The sequence below is a fragment of the Ursus maritimus genome, unplaced genomic scaffold (genome assembly GCF_017311325.1).
Source record: "Ursus maritimus isolate PB19 unplaced genomic scaffold, ASM1731132v1 scaffold_5, whole genome shotgun sequence".
NCBI classification, from domain to species: Eukaryota; Metazoa; Chordata; class Mammalia; order Carnivora; family Ursidae; genus Ursus; species Ursus maritimus.
The window spans coordinates 60094358-60115860 of NW_024426663.1; the positions used below are offsets into that span (position 1 = coordinate 60094358).

Below are 21503 nucleotides of genomic sequence, written 5' to 3' on the forward strand. Positions count from 1 at the left end.
CATTCATTGTTTTTAAAAATTGAGATAATATAGAATAGATAATATTTACCCTTTTGAAGTATACAATTTAGCAGTTCTTAGTATATTCACAAAATTATACAACCATCACTATCTAATTCTGGAACATTTTCGTTACTCCCAAAAGAAATCCCATGCCCATTAGGAATCACTCCCCATTCCCCCACCTCCTGGTAATCATAACTCACTTTCTGTCCAATGGATTTGCCTAGTCTAAATATTTCATACAAACGGAATCATATAAAGTATGGTCTTCTGTGTCTTGCTTCTTTCATTTAATATAGTGTTTTCACAGTTCATTGACGTTCTTCATTTCTTTTTTTAAAAAATAGCTTTATTGAGATATAATTCATATACCATACAATTTACTCATTTAAAGTGTACTATTCAATGGATTTTGATATATTCATAGAGTTGTACCTCTGTCAATGACAGTTAGTTTTGGAACATTTTCCTTACCCCAAAAAGAGGCACACTGTGCCTCTTAGATGCCACTCTCAACCCAGTCCTAGGCAACCACTACTCTCCTTTTTGTCTCGATAGAGTTGCCTATTCTGAATATATAATGTGAAGGAATAGTACAATATGCGGTGTTTGATGACTAGCTTCTTTCATTTAGAATCACTTTTCATGGCGCATCCATGTTGCAGCATGTGTCAGTGCTTGATTTTTTTGTTATTGCTGAATAGTAATCCATTGTATGGGCATACTGCATTTTATAGTTTCCATCAGGTGAACATTGGGGTTGTTTCACTTTCCGTCTATTAGGAATAATGCTGTTATGAACCTAGACTTGTACAAGTTTTTGCGTGAATATATCTTTTCAGTTCTCCTGGTTGTATACCTGTGAGTGTAATTGCTGGGTCCTGTGGTTAACTGTTTGCTTAAGCTTCTGAGGTGCCAGACTCTTTTGCACAGCGGCTGTACCATTTTACATTCTCATCACGAGTGAATGAGGTTTCCAGTTTGTCCACATCCTTGTCCGTATTTGTTGTTGTCCTCCTCCAATTTAGCCATTGTAGTCGGTGTCAAGTGGTATCTGCGGGCTTGGTTTCCGTTTCTTTGGTGGCTAACAATTTTGAACATCTTTTCCCATGCTTGTTAGCCATTTTAGTACCTTCTTTAGAGAAATGTCTGTTCTGATCCTTTGTCTGTTTTTAATTGGGTTGTCTTTTTGTTATTAAGTGGTAATACTTCTTTATGTATTCTAGATAGAAGTCCCTTAACAGGTGTATGATTTACACAACTTTTTCCCCATTTATGGGTTGTCTTTTCACTTTCATGATGGTTTCCTTTGAAGCACAAAAATTTTAAAATTTGATCTTGTCTGATTTATCTATGTTTAGTTTTGTTGTTTGTGCTTTTGGTGTTACACCTAAGAAACTATTGTTTTACCCAAGGTCGTGAAGATTTTTGCTTTTGTTTTATTGTAAGAGTTTTATAGTTGTAGCTTTTACATTTATGTCTTTGATCCATTTTTTTGTTTGTTTGAGTTAATTTTTATATATGGCTGAGGTAGAGGACCAGCTTCATTGTTGCACGTGTGGATATGCAGTTGTCACAGCACCATTTCGAAAAGACTGTTTTTATTCCCCATTGCGCTTTGCTTTTTTGACTGAACGTGGATTGTGGCAGTCTTTGCATACAGTACAGAGAAAGCCTCCTCATTCTTGTTTTTTCTATTGCCCTTTTAAAAAGCTGCATACTATCCTTTATATGGACATAATTAAAATGTATTTAGCTAGCCCTCTCTTGATGAACACTCGGGTTGTTTCTAATCTTTCACTGTTACAAACAATTCTGTAGTAAGTAGTGTTGTACCTATGTGATTTCATACATGTGCAGGAGTATCTGAGGATAAATTCCTGAAGCTAGATTGCTGGGTCATGTGGTAAACAATTGGTAAATATTGCCAAATATTTTAGGATATGAAACAAAAAAAGATTAGCTTTTAAAATATTAATACTGATATTTTATTCAGAATTCCATTATCAGTAAAATAAAGAATAATATGTCTAGAGTAGTTGAATGTGGAATAACAGTAGCCACCTTTGTAGAGTGGTGTAGAATACACGTAGAATAACAGCAGCTACTGTTATTAAGCTCTTATAACGTGACCGTAGGCATTCAGTGCGAAAATCTTAAGCAGGCTCCATGCCCAGTACAGAGCCCAACACAGGGCTTGATCTCAGTACCTGAGCTGAAATCAAGAGTTGAATGCTTAACCACCTGAACCATCCAGGAGCCCCTAGCCTTTTTCTGTTTAAGTTTACTATAGAAACTGAAATTTGGAGCAGTGTATTGCAGGCTTAGGTATTGTTTGTTGGACCTTAATGAAGGCCTATTCTGTATGATGATGTATACATAGGAAATGTCAAGGTCAGTTTCTTTTTTGCTAGTTGTCATTTTTGATGTCAGTTTTGATGGATACTTTAATTCTGTGGTTTTACCATTTAAATGTTTCTCATTGCAGAAATTATTAGAATAAAAATCATTTAGAAAGAACATTTCCATTTGTACAGTAATTATGGATCAGATTTATTCTCAGGAACGTTCTTGTCAATGATTCTTAACTGTATTAGACCCAGGGGCCCCTTTTTATAATGTATATTTTGTAATGTCCCTTTGACTATCCTGAAATAAAATTCATAGACAATAATATCTACCTACACACATAATTTTTAAAATATTTGTATACTGACCAGTTGTAATATAAATGAGAACAAAGTACTGAAAAAAATAAAATGCTAGTATTTCATTATATAAATGCTTAGATATAACCACACTCAATGACATAACGAAGCAGTCAGAGGCATAAGTAATCATTATGAATGCAACAGCTGTAAATGCAGACTGTTACAGATATGCTGTATTGGTGATCTAAACCCCTTGAGTGGTGTTTAATGAAATGGTTTTTTAAATAGTGACAAGCTCTTTTTAGTGTTCTGAACAGAATAAAGTAGTAGTTCTTTCCTCAGTTTTATGTATTTCTATTCTTATTATTATTGTGGAAAAGCACTTTGTCTTTATATATAAAATAGAGTCAGGGTCTAGACTCAGGTAATCATAAATAATTTTTTTCACCCATGTGAATATGTGCTAGGATATTCAAAATTGTGTGGGACAATTCTTCATTGATGAACCATCCCACCCATTTCAGGATGTTTAGTATCCATTGCTCCTGCCGGTGAGTGCTAATAGTGTCCTTGAGTGAACCAGAAACTCTCCCTACAAATGTCTGAAACATTCGAGGTTTGGGAGTAACTGCTCCTTTGAGATCTGTTGTTCTAGTGTTATAAACAGTATTTGTTACACAAGTTAAATTCTATGTTTATTATTTTTAAAGATTTTATTCATTTGAGAGAGAGAGAGCATGCTCATGAGCAGGGGGAGCAGCAGAGGGAGAAGCAGATTCCCCACTGAGCAGGGAGCCCAATGTGGGACTCGATCCCAGGACCTTGGGGTCATGACCTGAGCTGAAAGCAGACGCTTAACTGACTGAACCAGCCAGGTGTCCCTGACAGAAATTATTTGATAGCATTTCCCAATTAAAAAAAAGCTTTCACAAATTTAGAATCACATTTGATTTCTTCATCTTTCATATCTAATCAGTTTATTTACACTTATTAATTGAATTTTAAATTAATGTCATACTGTGTTTGGAAACGACCTTAGATTTGCAGACTAATGCCTGTTAGAAGCGTGTTTCTGGTCCGCAGTTACATGAATGCAGAATGTGAGAGTAAACATTTAAAAACTGTTACAGCAATTTGACATTGTCATGACATCAGATGCATGATTTTTATATTTTTCAGAAATACCAGTTTGCCAGATTAGAAATACACACATTTGTTCCTTACCACAGATTTTCTGAGAAGCATTGATATAGACCAGTAATTTCCAAACATTTGAAAGGTTTAAAGCATTTAAATACATCATCAAACCAGACCTTTACGTGGAAGCACAGTATGCAAAACACATGAAGGTGAAGCTCTCTTTAGAGTTCGTCTCAGCCTGAAGACCTCCAGACTCCTCCAGCAGCCTCCTCCGGGCACCATGAACTCTCTGGGCCTCTCAGAGCACATTTCAACACCCAGTGGTTTATAGAGACCAGCATACTCCTTTACTACTACCACTTCAGGGCGTATTTATATCCCATGACAGAAAAAGAGGAGTTTTTCCTAATGTATAAATATATCTTATAAATTGTTACCTAAAAGAGACCAAAAAACTCCCAAACCGCCAACTAGATCTCAGGTCAACACCTGGAGCTTGGAGTGTCTGCCCTTGTAATTTTTGTCTCTGGGATTGTTTTTTATTTAAACTTCCGTTTGTCATCTTTGTCTCTGAGGTCCTACTGCCTGTGGAATGGTTCTTTCCACTGGCAGCCGTTGACCCGAGCCTCAGCTTCACTTTACAGGTGTACCTCATCTTATGGTGCTTCGCCTTAGAGCTCTTTCCAGATTCTGCATTTTGTATCCTGTGTCGAACAAACTGTTGGCACCATTTTCAAACAGCAGTTGCTCATTTCTTGTTTCTGTGTTATGTTTTGGTAATTATTGCAGTATTTCAAACTTTTTCATTATTATTATATTTGTTACAGTGATCTCTGATCAGTGATCTTTTATGTTACCATTGTAATTGTTTTTGGTGTGCCACAAACCATGCCTAAATAAAACAGCAAACTTAATAAATGTGTATGTTCTGACTGCTCCACTGACTGGCCTTTCCCCATTTCTCTTTCTGTCCTTGGGACTCTCGATTCCCTGACAGACAGCAGTGCTGAAATTAGGCCAGTTGACTGTACACAGTGGCCTTTAAGTGTTCAAGCGAAAGGTAGAGTCGCATGTCTCTTTAAACCAAAAGCTAGCAGTGATTAAGCTTAGTGAGAAAGGCCTGTTGAAAGCCAAGATAGGCTGAAAGTTAGGCCTCCTGCACCAAACAGTTAGCAACTTTTGACTGCAAAGGAAAAGGTCCTGAAGGAAATTGAAAGTGCTACACCAGTGTACCCACAAATGATAAGGAAGCAAACAGACTTACTGCTGATGAAGAAATTTTAGTGGTTCGGACCAAAAATCCTACTAGCCACAACATTCTCCTAAGCCAAAGCCTAATCTAGGGCAAGGCCCTAACTCTTCAATTCTGGGAAGGCTAAGAAAGGTGAGGAGGCTGTAGAAGAAAAGTCTGAAGCTAGCAAGGGTTGGTTCATGAGGTCGAAGGAGGCCATCTCCATAATATGAAAGTGCAAGGTGAAGTCGCACGTGCTGATGTAGGAGCTGTAGCAAGTTAACCAGGAATTCCAGCTAAGATAATTCATGAAGGTGGCTATGCTGAACAGCAGATTTTCAATGTAGATGACACAGCTTTCTATTGGAAGAAGATGCGGTCTAGGACTTCGATGGCTAGAGAAGTGAAGTCAGTGCCTGGCTTTAAAGGACACACTGACTCTCTTATCACGGGCTAACGCAACTGGTGGCTCTAAGTTGAAGCCAGTGCTCATTTAACACTCTGAAGACTCCTAGGGTTCTTAAGAATTATGCTAAATATACTTTGTCTTTCATCTATAAATGGCACAACGAGGCATGGATGACAGCATGTCTCTCTACAACATGGTTCACTGAATATTTTAAGTCTACTCAGCAAAAAAGATTTCTGTCAAAATATTATTGCTCATTGTGCACCAGGTCACCTAAGAACACTGATGAAGACATACAATGAGATGAGTGTTGTTTTCATGCCTGCTAACACAACATCTATTCTGCAGCCCATGGATCAAGTCTTGTTATTGAAGAAATACATTTCCTAAGACTATAGCTGTCATAGTGCTATTCCTCTAAGGGATCTCGGCAAAGTAAACTGAAAATCTTCTGGAAAGGATTCACACTTCTAGATGCCATTAAGAGCGTTCATGATTCATGAGAAGAGATCACAATATCCGAATTAACAAGAGTTTGGAAGAAGTTAATTCCAGCCCTCATGGATGACTTTGAGGAGCTCAAGATTTCAGTGGGGGAAGTCACTGTAGATGTGGTAGAAACAGCAAGAGAAGTAGGATTAGAAGTGGAGCCTGAAAATATGGCTAAATTGCTACAACCTCATGATAAAACCTAATGGATGAGGAGTTACTTCCTATGGATGAATGAAGAAAGTGTTTTTTTGTTTTTTTTTGTTTTGTTTTGTTTTGCTTTTTTTGAGATGGAATCTACTGGTGAAGATGCTGTGAAGATTATTGAAATGGCAACAAAGGATTTAGAATATTTATAAACTTTGTTGATGGAGCAGTGGTGGGATTCGAGAGGATTGGCTCCAGTTTTGAAAGAAGTTCTGCTGTGGGTAAAATGCTATCAAACAGCATTACATTCTGTGGAGAAATCATTCTTAAAAGGAAGAGCCAGTCACTGCAGCAAACTTTGTTGTCTTATTTGAGGAAACTGCCACAGCCACCCCAGCCTTCGGCCGTCCCCACCCTAACCAGTCAGCAGCCATCAGCAATGAGACAGGACCCTCCACAGCAAAAAGATGTCAACTGGCTGAAAGCTCAGATGATGGTTAGCATTTTAACAATAAAATATTTCTTAATTAAGGTATATATTACTGTTCTTTAGACATAGTGCTATCACACACTTAATAGGTTACAGTAGAATATAAACATAATTTTATATGGAGTGGGAAACCAAGAAATTCATTGGACTTGGTTTTGTTGAGTATTCACTATATTGCGGTGGTCTGCAACCGAGCCTGTATATCTCCAAGGATGCCTGTCTTTTGTTGACTTGTGGCGGTGACTGCTAGGGTCTTATAAAGTGAATTTTATATTTCTAACACTGTACTTTAAACCTATCCTAAATATATCCTTCATATTTGGTAAATAAGGTCACTCACAGAAAGGTAACATTTTTACTTAGATGTCATAGGTCTGATTATTTCACTCATTTGTTTGAAATCCTCCAGTGTCTTCAAGTTGCTGTTAAGATAAAGACCACTATGCTTAGTCTTACCTCTGGCTACCTCTGTAGCCAGATATCCCACCTATTTTACCTGTGATTCCTATTCTTTCGAGCCAACCTGTCTTTTTTGTTTGTTTTTTGCTTTTTTCTAAGTGCCTAGTTTTGGCCCATTTCAGGATCCTAGCACGTACTTGTTTCCTGCTACTGGAATCTGCATTGGCTTCCTCTTACTTCATGAAGTCTTAGCTTAAACGTCATCTTGGGGAAACTATAAGTCCCTACTTTACTAGCTTAGTCTCTCTATAGTGTATTCTCATACCGTCCTGTATTTTTTTTTTCTTCATGACATTATCCCACTTGAAATAATTAGTGTGTGGTGTTACTCATCTGTACGTTCTCACCGTAGGGTGTCACCTGTGCAGGTCTACGTAGGGACTACGTCTACCTTGTCCATCACTCTTGCCTCACTTTTTAGCAGAGGGTCCAACACATAGTAGATGTTTGATAAATAACTGTGGTGCAATTATGGTATGTGCATAAAATCTTAGGGTCATTTTTTCCTTTCCTTTTTAGGTTAAAGAAAGACCTGATGTGGGAGTTTATATCAAAGATTTATCAGCTTACGTGGTAAATAATGCTGATGATATGGATAGAATTATGACACTAGGCCACAAAAATCGTAAGTGTGGTACATAATTGTGATTGAACGTTTGTGTGTTGAGTGGGCTTTTAGAAGCAAAACTGGTGTGGCACTTTGCCCCACAGAGACTGGGTTTTTTAAGTGTCTCGACAACACTTTCTCCTTGATTATTTACTGTGTAGAGAACATGCATGAGTGAAAGAGGTCACACATTGCCTTCTGTGTGGACCAAAATTTTGTTTCTTGGTAATACTGCTATATATTTGAAACTCTCATATAGCTAGCTGTCTCTTTTTAGCTGTAATCATATTGGTTACATTTATGGAACACTTACTATGTGGTAAGGGCCTGTGCTAAGTGCTTTCTTTATAAGAGTGATCTTTATAAAATCCTCATCCTGGACCATGAAGGTACTAAATTCCTACTTTATGACTGGGGAAACGGAGACTTAGTCTAAGTAACTTGTCCAAGGTTACGTGCTACTTAGTAAGTGGCAGAGTGAGTATCTGAACCTAGGCCGTTAGTCATCATTAACCGAGCACTTTACTGCCTCTCTTTTGTTGACAAGAAAAGCAAACCAAAATTAAATGACATTCTTTTTAATAAGTGTTTGAAGTTTTGTCTAAAAAATAAGTTGCAGCACTATTTAATACACAGATGCTCCAGGCCTGGTACTAGTGATGTTGCTAGCAGCAATTAGAGATCAGAGGTAAAAAAACAAGAACATAGAAAGTAAACATTTTTTAAAAAGTTTTTTTTTGGCTAGGCTATAGATCTAGCAAACTCAAGGAAATTAAGAAAAATTTAAAAAATCCATTGCATTCTTATAAACCAAGTAGTAGAGAAAGGCCAAATTGTAACAGAAAAATGAGCAAAAGATGAACATGAATATGTTATTCCCAGAAGAACTGTGCAGAACAACAAGGATACCACAGGGTGTTCAACTAGACAAGTAATCAGGAAAACGGGTATTAAAACAACAGTGGGGAGGTATCTTACCCGTTGTTCTGAATGGAGCTATGTATCCAGGTTCGTGAAGCTCTGAAGAGATGGGCACTGGTGATGGGAACGTCCAGTGCTCCAGCCTTTTTGAAGGGCAGTTTAACAGTATCAGCTAAAATTTTAAAATGCATTTCTTTTGACCCAGTGTTTCTAATTTTAATGTATATCTAGATACGTTTTGATATATCTATATTGATAAATATATAGAAAAATATCTTTAGACCTAAACACAAAATGCGTTATTGCAACATTATTTGTAATAGCAAAATTTTGATGCAGTGTAACTATCAGTAAAACATCGGTTATAGAAATTATGGCACAGAAATACTATGGACCATAATGAAGCTATAAAAAAAAGAGTTAAATCTACATGTAGAAACCTGAAAGATTTTCAAGATATATCGTTAAGTGAAAAGAAAGCAAATTGCAGAATAATATGTATTGCATTATCTCATTTATAGATATGGAAAAAAGCCAAATTGTTAAACAGCTGTGTATTTGGGCGGTGTGTGTGTTTGTGTATCCACTTCTGTGTATGTTAAATACTAATGAAAGGACATTTAATAATACCTTTAGGTAAGGGGAAGTAAGATTGGAGAACAGAGACATATGGAGCTTTTACCTTGTGTTTTTGTATGTCTGTATTTCTGAATTTTTTTATACCAGGAGTATGTTCATGTACTGCTTATTCAATAAAAAAATTTTTTTTGACTTAGATTCCATTCACGGTAGTGATTAAAACCATCCCTTACAAACAAAACAAAACAAAAAACCCCACAAAAAACCTCCCATTAACAACTGAAAATTTAATTTGGTATGTGGGATTCGTTCAAGGAAAACTAAACAATTCAAACGAGAGAAATGAAATGAAGACAAAGGCATTTGAAGACCTAAGAGAGCGGAGGAGAATACTCTTGATTAGTAGCTTGAGTCTAAGAATTAGACATTTACAGTACTGCAATTTTCCAAATAGAAAATATCCAAGATATTGCAGATAACCAAGTAGAAAAGTTCTAACATAAAAATACCAATTTTATCATATTGAAATAGAGTAAAATAACTATTTGGGGAAAATAGCAGAGGGAGGAAATGTGACAGTAAAAGCTGCTATTTTAAATAGTTGAAAAATTGATACAAATATAGAATTAGTTCCCGTTTTGTCCAGGTGGTCATAGTATAGAAATAGTTAATTTTACACTTAAGAAAATAAGCCTTTTATCCCAAGAACAAATACGTGATCCTCTTAGCAATTAAAATGCAGATTTAAAATAGTCACTTACATTTGCATTCTGGGCACCATTGTAAATTAGCTAATGTTTCTGTAGAGCAGGGTTTTTCAACCATTAAACCATAATCATTTTCTTTAAAAAATTTTCTTTTTGAATAGGTAATCCATACACATGTAAAATTCAAAAGGCACCAAAGTATACATTGAAAAACAAGTCGTTCTCCTACCCTTGGGTTTCAGTCACCTAGTTCCCTGGCAGAACTCTATTACTTTGTCCTGTCCCCTTCCCGACACAGTGTATGTATGCCCAAGCATGTCTTTTTAGAGGAAGTGCTTGTCTTTTCCTCATGAGTCCGAGAATAGTATCCTTTATTCACTTAATGGTATTATTTTGGAAATCATTTCACAGTAACACATGGTAGACATTTCAAAGTAACTATATAGTATTTCACTGAATGGATCTACATAATGTATTTACCCAATCTTTTATTCATGGACTTTTGTGTTGTTTTCACTCATGCTGGTGTTGAGCAATACTGCAGTAAATATTCTTATATGTATGAGTTTATACACATGCAGTCATATTTATAGGATAAGTTTTCCCATAGCATCTTGAAAAATATAAAAATTTAGTTTTTTTCTTACTCCAGAATAAATATTTTGACAAAAATTAAAACTATGTAAGTTTTTTTGTTTTATTTCCATTATGTGATGTATTAGTAGGTTGGAGCATTGAGTCAACTTGATTGCTGCAAGCAGTTTTCTCCTTAGGGATTGTAATGTTCAGTGTAGCATGTTTGTTGCATTGCTTTGTTTTCATAACCAGAAACAAAGAAAAGTCACAGTCATAAATAACATGCTGTACTTACATTGCAAAAATATAATAGGTACTAAAATAGTTAATATGATTTTTTCAAATTACATGTTCTCTCCTACTCCAAATTCAAAAACACTGCTACAGTGTGCTTTGATAATCACATAGCTATAAAACTATTCCTACCCTATGATCTGGTAATTCCAGTTTGGAAAATACATCCCATGAACATAATCCTAAAGTGAAAGAATGGTGTCTGCTCAAAGATGTTCATATTAGTGTTCATTATGAGGACCTAAAATTGGGAAACAATCCCAGATATCTCTCAGGGAGTAGCAAAATCAATTTTAGTAAAATTTGCAAATTGTTTTTACATGGAAATATAGGAGATTAATGTTAAGTGGAAAAGCCAGAAGATAAAATAATACTCAGTAGGTGTATCTCTACTGATCAGATGTTATGAAGTGGTATTAGATTTTATTTTATTTTTTTAAAGATTTTATTTTTAATCTCTGCACCCAACATGGGGCTCAAACTTAAAACCCTGAGATCAAGAGTCACATGCTCTACTGATTGAGCAAGGCAGGCGCCCCTGGATTTATTTTTTAAGTATATTTGGAAAAAATACATAAGTTTGTAATATGATTTAAAAGAAAATTTTTGTAGAGTCACAAATCCTTGCATTTTCTTTCACTAATTTTTCTTTTACCTTCTTCCATTAGGCTTTCCTTTCCCTTATGACTGCAGTTTACACTCTAGTTACCTGGCTTCTCATATAACCATATGCTAATAAAGAATACCCTTTTAATCTTAAAATTATAAAATCAAGGCTTGCACGGAGAAGTTCTGCATGAATATATAGTAGGAAGATAATTTTGACACTGGCTAAAATTAACAAAATGCTTTTCAAATACTTGGCAATTAAAAAAAAACTAATACATACCTATTATAAAAAACAAAACAACTTTTTCTTTATTTACATAATATATTTATGTAAAATATTTATACTTAAATACTATATTTTGAGTGGATGCTTTGTTTAACAGAAATAGGATTGTACTATATATTCCTTTCTCTGTTTTTTTTTTTTTTAGTTCATATGTTATAGGTATTTTCGCATGTCATACATACAGATCTGTTTTGTGTTTTTAAAGGACATATAGTAGCCCATAGTACGATTATTTTTTTAAGATTTTATTTATTTAGAGAGAGCATGCAAGCAGGGGGAGAGGCAGAGGGAGAGGGAGAGGGAGAATCTCAGGCTAGTCCGTGCTGAGGGCTGAGCCCAGCGTGGTGTTCGATCTCACGACCTGAGCCAAAATCAAGAGTCAGATGCTTAACTGACTAAGCCACCAGGTGCCCCATGACTGTTCTGTAGTAGATTGACCACTGTCCTTTTGATTGTTTCTGATCTCTTGGTATTGCAAACAATGCTGTACTGAGTAGCCTGTATCATCTAATGCATATGTGCGAGTATTTCTGTGGTTTGGATTCTCAGAACATAATAGAGATAGCTGAAACAGCAATAATTTTTTTAAATTATTTAACTTTTTTTTTTGCCTTAGTTACTTGTTTAGTCAATAATACTTGGGATTGAAATTAAGTGTTTTGTCCTAAAATTACCTCTGTAATATGAGAAACATTACAAATTCTTTTGTTATCAACATAAATTGTCAGGCAGAGAAATTTCTAATGTTAAATAAACTTATCCTTTTCTGGGTTAGCCATGCTCTCTGGCTCTTTGCTGTGATGAGATTAAGTATTTAAAACCATTCTGGACATTTAATTATTTTTAAAACTACTCCCTCTTGTTATACTTTTTAAGAATTTCTTTCCTTTCTTCAAGGTTCTGTTGGTGCAACTAACATGAATGAACACAGTTCCCGTTCCCATGCCATCTTTACAATTACTATAGAATGCAGTGAAAAAGGCGTTGATGGTAACATGCATGTCAGAATGGGGAAGCTCCATCTTGTAGATCTTGCTGTAAGTAAGAGGGCACTACGCAAGGAATAACTTGTGATTTTGTGCATTTTATAAGTGAATAAAAATTCAAGTGAAAATGTGTGATTTACATACAATTTTTAACTTGTTTACTTGTATATGTGTTCTTAACTTATTATTTATTATGGAAACCTTCTCACTTCTAACGTCTACAAAAGTACTAAGAACAGTATGGTCTCCTGTGTACCCGTGACCCACCTTCAGCAGTTATCTCTTCATGCCCAGGCCTGTTTCATCTCTACCATCAGCCGCTTTTTCCCTTCCTCTATTATTTTGAAGCAAATTCCAGATACCATAGCAGATATTTTAGTGTCAAATTTTGTTTTAAACTTTCAGAGGAATATTCTGTAATTTTTATTTTAGCTTTATTTCTGTCTTTGTTTATTGCTAGGGTTCAGAAAGACAGGCAAAAACTGGAGCTACTGGACAGCGCCTAAAGGAAGCCACAAAAATCAATCTTTCGCTTTCCACCCTTGGTAATGTAATTTCTGCCTTGGTTGACGGAAAAAGCACTCATGTTCCTTATCGCAACTCTAAACTGACTCGTCTTCTTCAGGATTCCTTAGGAGGAAATTCAAAAACCATGATGGTAAGACTTAATTGTGGAATAGTTATCATCAGGAAAATTTCAGATTCCTATTTATGCCAATGATTGATATGCATAACATTTTTAAAACTATTAAGTATTTCGCTTGTTGTGATTTGTGGTTATTCTTTTTCAAGTACACTGTGTGTGCTAGTCCATATAATGGGGTTGGAAATCTGTGTGGCTGATGCTTTCTCGTTCAAGAAGGCCAGAGGAGAACTATGTTTCAAAAATTCTTTTTGATGTATCATAATGGTAGTATTAATTTTAACTGCATCAAGTATAAAATATTTTGTATTCCTAATTCAACAGTGTGCAAATATTGGGCCAGCAGATTACAACTATGATGAAACTATCAGTACATTACGGTATGCTAACCGTGCTAAGAATATTAAAAACAAAGCTAGAATTAATGAAGACCCAAAGGATGCTTTGCTTCGCCAGTTTCAGAAAGAAATAGAGGAACTGAAAAAAAAGCTTGAAGAAGGTAACTTTTTGTCAAAATATTAATGTTAATGTTAGCTAAAAATATGTTGCTTACCCACTAAGTGTTCTAATAAAAACAACCTGTTAAAATTCTTTGAGCATCTAACATTGCTATTTAAAGCTATATTTCTGCAAGGTAACTTGATACACACTTTAGCATTTTCATATTAAGTATAATTATGTAATATTTGAGTATGTGATTTTTTAAAATTCATTTACTTTAAACTCCATCTCAATCATCTCAGTCCCCATGTCCTTTTTTTAAAAAAAAATATTTTATTCATTTGAGACAGAGAGAGCATGAGCAGGGGGAAGAGGCAGAAGGAGAGGGAGAAGCAGACTCCCTGCTGAGCCAGGAGCCCAATGCGGGGCTCGATCCTAGGACCCAGAGGTCATGACCTGAGCTGAAGGCAGATGCTTAACCATCTGAGCCACCCAGGCCATGTCCTTTTATAGATTTCATTTGACCACTTACTAAATAATGAATTTTTTTGGTCTTTGTATAAGAGCAAGTTTTACCATATATGTATTTAGGTGAAGATGACCCAGAGTTCTTTGTGAAAGATATCAGTGGCTATTATTCAAAGTAAAGAAACCTATCAAGGTCATGGGTAAACAGAATTTAGTAAGTAAAAATTCATTGTGTGACTTTGAAAATATGCTTTCATGCTTAAATTTGAACATGCGATTCTGTTTGGGGAATCCTTTTCTAACCAGATGTTAGAAAGTTTGAAGACCTTGTTCATGAGGATGAGAAATTTACAGACTGTCAATCAAGTGCTCAGTGACTCTCCACACTTTCATGCTAAGAACTGATTGGCATAGGGCTGCTCCTTTTCATACCAGATAAACAAAGGGCTTTAGAGTGGGTTTTTTTTTTTTTTTAATAGTATATGGAGAGACTGGATAGGACAGATGTGAATTACACAGATGCCACCATCACAGATGTTTGGAAAGGGTACTGATTCAATAAACTTGGGTAAAATTATTGAGGAAAAGCAGTAATTGAACTGCCTTTTAGATGATGAAATCTGGTATTTTAAATATGACCACTAGGTGGTATTTATAGTCAATATGTTTTAAAGATTTAAAATTTCTTAGATTTGTTAATGTTCAATTCACACCTTTATTTTGCTGCCTTTATTTTTTTACATTTTTTCACTGTGGCAAAATAAACATAGCGTAAAATTTACCATTTTAACTATTTTTATTCTGTGGCATTAAGTATGTTAACATTGTTCTATAACCATTACCATCATCCATCCCTAAAACTTTTTAATCATCCCCAGATGAAGCTCTATACCCATTAAACATTTACTCTCCGTCCCCCTCTCTGCCTCAGGCCCTGGTAACCACTATTCTGTCTCTGAATTTGACTATCTAGATAACTCACATGAGTAGAATCATATAATACATGTGCTTTTGTGTCTGGGTTATTTTACTCAGCATAATGTCTTCAAGGTTCATCCATATCATAGCATGTGTCAGAATTTCCTTCGTTTTTAAGGCTGAATAATATCCCATCGTTTGTATATACCACATTTTATTTATCCATTCATCTTTTGGTGGACACGTGGGTTGCTTTTGCCTTTTGACTACTGTAAATAATCTGGCTACGAATGTGGGTGTACAGATACGTTTTTGAGTTCTTGCTTTCACTTCCTTTGAGTATATGCCCAGAAGTGGAATTGATCGATCATGTGGTAATGCTGACTGTATTTTTAAGACATTTCATTTCACTGATGCTTATGACATTTGTTTTTATAATCCAGTTAACAGAGTGTTATAATATGGTAAATACAGTTGATCATATAAACAATAAAAAAGTAGGGAAAAACATTAAAAGAATAATTTTTAAAATTTTTAATAGACTTAGAAACTTCAAAGTATAGTGAGTTCCTATATACCCATCACCTAGCTTCCCCTTATGTTAACATCTTATATGACTGGAGCATCTTACGGTGAACATCTTACAGTTGTTGGAACTAGAATTTTACATCGATACAGACTTTATTAACTAATCTGTCGATTTTATTTAGATGTTGAGTTTGCTTTCTAGTGCCCTTTTTCTCTAGTCCAGGATGCAATCTAGCATTACATATTGCATTTAGTTGTCTCCTCCAGTCCCTCATCTTTCTCCACCTTTCATGGTCTTGACACTGTAAAAGTCATATATTTGTAGAATATTCCTCAATTTGGGTTGTCTGTAGTTCTCTCGTAATTATTCTGCAAAGTTTCTTCCCTCTAAATTCTATAATTTTACATTTTCCTTTGAACTTAAGGTGTATCTTGTGGGGAGATACTTCGAAATTACTAAAGGGTCCTGTTTCTTATCATACCTTTCCCCACTAATTTGAGCATCCATCTGGGGTTCTTGCCAGCAACAATAATTCTGTGGAATTTGCTCCTCGGCGATTTTGTTTTCTCATCATTCCTTCTAATATTTAATGTTTGGAATTCTGTTGTAAGGGGGAGTAGTCCCTCCTCCCCCACTTGTTTATTCGCTTATTTATTTGTCAGTACCGACTCATGGATATTTATTTTAGTCTGTGCATTATAATACAATAATATCATTATTTGTTTCATTGCTCAGATTGTTCGAACTTCTGCCATAGGAGCTCCTTCAGGGTAGTTGCTGTATCCTTTCACCATGCTTCCATCAATTTTTTGATTTTTGGTTTTGAGTTTTTCTTTATTTCTGGCATCACAGATGTTTTAGGCTCATTTTATATGTTCCCTACCCTGGCATAATACCATCTATTTCTCCCTATTTCCTTTCAGTGGAGAATCGTATTTAGAAACCAAGACTTGGGTGTTAGGTGCACTCACTGCTACTAGGGTGTCACTGTTACTAGGCCAAAGAAAATATTTTTAATAAATTCTTTCTCCCAATATACTTGTCTCTTCTTATCCATTATTTACTGGTTTAGATATTATTGTTTGTGATTAGTATATATTTATTTTTTTCCCCAAATACCTTTGTTTTTTTAGACATTTCATACATGGACAGTGTTATTTTTAAATAACTATTTTGAAGGTAATATAGTACTGATCTGCATTATTAGTTTAATTATTCCCTTTTTTCTTTTTCTTTTTATTATACTCTTTGTACAAGTAAGTCCTTCTTTTCTTATGATATAGTCCTGAAGGTGGGATCACTGTGTTACATGAGTTTTATCATTCTTAAAAAATATGCAGTTGAATGAATTTTTAAAAATCTTAAACAGAGGGACGCCCAGCTGGCTTAGTTGGTGGAGCATGTGACTCTTGATCTCAGGGTTTTGAGTTTGAGCTCCATGTTGGGTGTAGAGATTACTTAAAAATAATAAATATTTTAAAAATAAAATAAAATCCTATACAGAAAACTGAGGAGAAAATGCTCCCAGAGTGATCACTGTTTTAAAAAACTGAAATAGTGACTTTAACTCGAAATTTTTGTATTATATGTAGTACTTTATTTAAACTAATCATTTGAAATTTTAAGTAGATCAGAAATTTTTTTGAAAGATTTTATTTATTTGAGAGAGAGTGAGAGAGGGAGCACAAGCAGGGGGGCAGCATGAGCTGGGGTTGCAACAGATGTGGGGCTCTATCCCAGGAGCCTGGGATCATGACCTGAGCCAAAGGCAGATACTTACCCGACTGGGCACCCATTAAGTAAGTAGATCAGAATTTAACTTCTCTTTAGGAAATTTAAAATAAAGCCTCTGTATACATTACGTCTTTTTCCTGAGGTGAGCATGTGATATACTGTTTAGGAATATTAAAATACGGTTTGTTTAGGGCAACAGACTAAATGAATAAAATTAATGTAGGCCATAACCTGGTATAGAATATAAATTGTTTTGTAAAATTTCTATTTAAGGGGAAGAAATATCAGGCTCTGATATCAGTGGGTCAGAAGAGGATGATGATGAAGAAGGCGAGGTTGGAGAAGATGGAGAGAAAAGGAAAAAAAGAAGGGGTAAGTTCTTTTCAGTGTTCTAGAAATTAACTGGGATTGCTACCTAAATATGGTTTAACATTCATCTGAGTACATGCCTTTTTTTTTTTTTTTTTTTTTTTGCCATTTTTAGTTATGGTAGCAATTCACACAGAGGAAATGTGCCATATACGTGGTTAATTTTGCCTTATTTTTTTCTCCTATGCTGATCTCCTACTTAGAGTTGAATCATAATACCATATGTTCTGTCTTTTACAGTTTAGAATTGTGAAAATCTGTGATAGTGGTTATACCATGTAAAGATTTCATTCAGGGTTTTAATTTTTTGTGGGGACTTTGATTTGTGTTGGGAACCTAAAATTTTTTTTAAGGGAATCAGGATAATGCGGAGTTTTTCTCAAGCATGGTTAGGCTTTAGAAGTTATTGAATTTTAAATGATGAATTTGTATGAGGATTCTATTTTTTTAATTTACTGCTTTGCTTTATAGAATGTACTTTTGTTCTTACTCTTTTATGGGGCATTTGTTGGCAAGTGTGAAGTAAGTTTGTATTTATTGTGATAAAGATACAGATGACAGGCAAAAGAGAGGGACATATTATAATGGCCCACTTTTCAAATGTTTTTGCTCTTGATGTTTATTTGTTTCAGAACTCTCTTCCATTCATGTGGATCATTAATGTGTGGATCATTGTTTTCAAGCTGGTGCATATTTTGCTTGTCTTATTAAAATCTTGCTGAAAATAAACCCAGGAGTCCCACATTTTAAAACCAAAGGTTCTGTAACTTCAGAAGGCAGGAAGAGCATGATTGAGAGCAAGAGCTGGCCAGCTATAGTCTACTGGCCAAATCTGGCCCACCACCTTCTTTTATAAATAAAATTTTATTACGTGTCCATGCTCATTTGTTTGCATATGGTATACAGCTGCTTTCAGATGAGGCCGTATGGCCCACAAAGCCTAAAGCACTTATTATCTGTCCCTTAAGAGAAAATGCTTGCTGACCCCTTATTTAGATAAATGGTTTTGTGTTCATACCTATTTTTCACAGACTATTCATAGCTAAAGCAGATCATAGATTTGTTAAAAATAAAAGTTAAAATAGAAAAAAATGCCATTGCTTAATATGTTAAAATATTTATTAGTAAGATACCTTCCTTCTAGACTTAGAAATTATAATATTTTTAGTGGGCCTTTCACAGTTTTGCCATGAAACCTGAAACATGCATAATTGGTGGAGAGTGAAATTGTAGACGAACCACACTGTGATGAAGGGTAATTCATCATTCCTATAGTTTTAATTGTGCATAACTTTAAATTTTAAAACTCACCTCCTGTAACTTACCAGGTAAATAGTTTAAATAGACTTAAATGTCACCAAATGCCTTATTTTTTATTCACGTCGTTCCAACCCTCTGAATTACTGTGTTTTAAGTGGGTAGTGGGGTTTGCCTACAGTAGATGCTTAAAGCAATCCAGTTTCTAACTGCCCCGTCTGGCTTTGTACCTAGAGAATATTGGGTAGTCTACCAAGACTGGTATTAACGGAAAGTACGTTTGGTTCTTTAATGCAAAGCTTGATTGTTCTTTAAAAGTCTCTCTCTGGAACTGAATTTTCCTCTGTGTATGTGTTCATTCTCTTGTTTCCTCTTTCTCTGGTTCCCGTCGGGCTCATTTCTTTGTCTTCCAGGCAGTAGCAGCAGCAGTAGTTCAGACTCCACATGTTCTGTCATAGAGAAACCTCTGGATAAGTCCTTGCCTAGTGAGTGGTAGCTCTTAAATTCTCTCACAGAGCTTTGGCTTTTCCATAAACCATGGGCTTCATTTGAGAAATGCTGCACTGCTCCCCGTCATTACTTAAAGAGTACATGTTGGACTGTTCTCAGTAGAACAAAGCATGTGATGATCCCCCCTTCTTCATCGCTTCAAGTTAACTGTAATTGTTAAAACGTGTGCTTAAGCTTATGTCTGAGACAATGGAAGAGAGATTCGTGCTTTTGCAATTGAGATAATGTAAAGAGAGCTAGTAAGCTGTATCAAAGAATAATTCTTACAGTTCCTTTTTTATATTTCAGGATGAACTTCCAATCCTAGTCAGTAGAAGGGCTAGGCAGTAACAAATCCTGAATTTCTAAAAGTACAAATCACATTTGGCAATACACCAGTGCCCATTATAACATGTCTTAAGTTATAAAGATTTTGTGCTTTGATGTCCTATTCTTAGGGGCAGCTCAAGATTGAAAGCTCCCACGTAAAGAAAAATGTAATGTTTGAAACAAGTAAAGATACACTGGATAGTATTTTATTTCAAATGGCCCCTTTCTCTATTGCTCAACTACCTGATTGATTTTAAGAAACTTTCTAAGCTATGATTAGAGAATTCAGATCCACAAGAAGTTGTTTATGCAGGATCTGTCTAGACGTATTTCAGTCAAAAAGGCTTTTTCTTAAACCTTAAATCAGTTGAAAAGTATTACTAATTTTATGTATATTTTTAGATGAAAAGGGAATTGGTTTTTTTTCTACTAGATTGCAGCTTACTGCCTTTTAAAGCATTATCTATGTACTTATTTTTCTAAAACTAATAACGCATTTGTTTATTCTTATGCCTTTAGAGGAAAAATTCCAAGAGTATTAGGAATCGTTTTTTCTCTTGACAGCTCTTTTATTTTACCAAAACAACTAATTTAAAGGACAATTCATAAAATAAAAGAAATTGCTTTAGAAACCATATAGAGGTATTATTTTGTATTATAAACTGTCAGATATGAGAAAATACCTGAGTGACATTATAATTTAAGTTTCTGTTTTAAAATTTACTTTAAAGAGTAGTTCTATGAACGTATGTTATGAAATGAGTTGTACTTGGTTCGATTCATGCAGTTTTAGTTACTGCTGGTTTACCTAGCACATAACATTAAGTTCTTCTGTTGTGATGTGGGCGTGGTGGTGAAGTGGAAAAATGGTTTTCCCAGCATGTGGTTGCTGTGTGTAACTTGTATGTACCGTCCCTTTTAAAAATACGAATGGCTTTTTTTAAGGTGTTCTTTGCTTGAGTCATCAGTTGATCATTTACCTCTATGGAATCATAATTACCCTTAACAATCTACTAATAGGTTGAATGCAAATTCGTTATTATACAGGTGTACTTCACTTTATGCAATTAATTTTTTTTCTGAAAAAATTGCTTATAAATCAAATTGGAAAATCAAATCTATTGGGAGAACTTGCTGTCTTTAACATTTCTTCATTAAATCCTTTTGTTAAATTATCACTGCAAATTACTGTAATCCAATTCATCTCTTTAGTTGATTGAGGTTTTTGTGTTGGATTTTCTTAAAGGGGAGGCACACCTGTATGGGATCTTTATATTAGAACATCGAATTGGGAAATTTTGGAAATTGACAATGCAAATTTTGCTACTTTTAACTTACTAATTTTTTAAATTGGCACAATTTTCTGTTTTGTCCTTTTAGATTACTTCCTAGACCTTAGCAGGTTCCCAATTCCATGTATACCATTAGTATAACCACTTGGTGCTGAACTGTTACATTTGCAGGAGTCTGGGAGTCATTGTGAGCTCTTGAGATTGATTTGAATTGTAATCTTAGTCTAAATTAATCTTATTTGCTTAAATTACGTCTCTGTGTTGAATATGCTTTTCTTTTTACATAAAGCCGCTCTTTTTCAGTTTTGGTAATGATTTATTTCTATATTTCTACTATAAGTAAATGCTGTTAAACATTTTTCTTTGTTTTACAAAGGAAATAATGTTTTTCTTTTTTTCCTCTTCATCTCTGTGCATATGCTTCCTGTCTACGATTTGCTTACTACTCT

General features: G+C 35.0%; 1 protein-coding gene across 2 annotated transcripts in view; it reads left to right on the forward strand.

Annotated features, from left to right (window-relative positions):
- KIF3A (kinesin family member 3A) overlaps window positions 1-21503 on the forward strand; it is a 51671-nt gene that overhangs the window by 17038 nt on the left and 13130 nt on the right. For both annotated transcript variants that reach the window (XM_040622468.1, XM_040622469.1), the window contains exons 5-9: window positions 7539-7644; window positions 12496-12635; window positions 13045-13242; window positions 13552-13726; window positions 17591-17689. In XM_040622468.1, the coding sequence (XP_040478402.1) occupies window positions 7539-7644; window positions 12496-12635; window positions 13045-13242; window positions 13552-13726; window positions 17591-17689 (718 nt within the window). The remainder of the gene's footprint in view (window positions 1-7538; window positions 7645-12495; window positions 12636-13044; window positions 13243-13551; window positions 13727-17590; window positions 17690-21503) is intronic.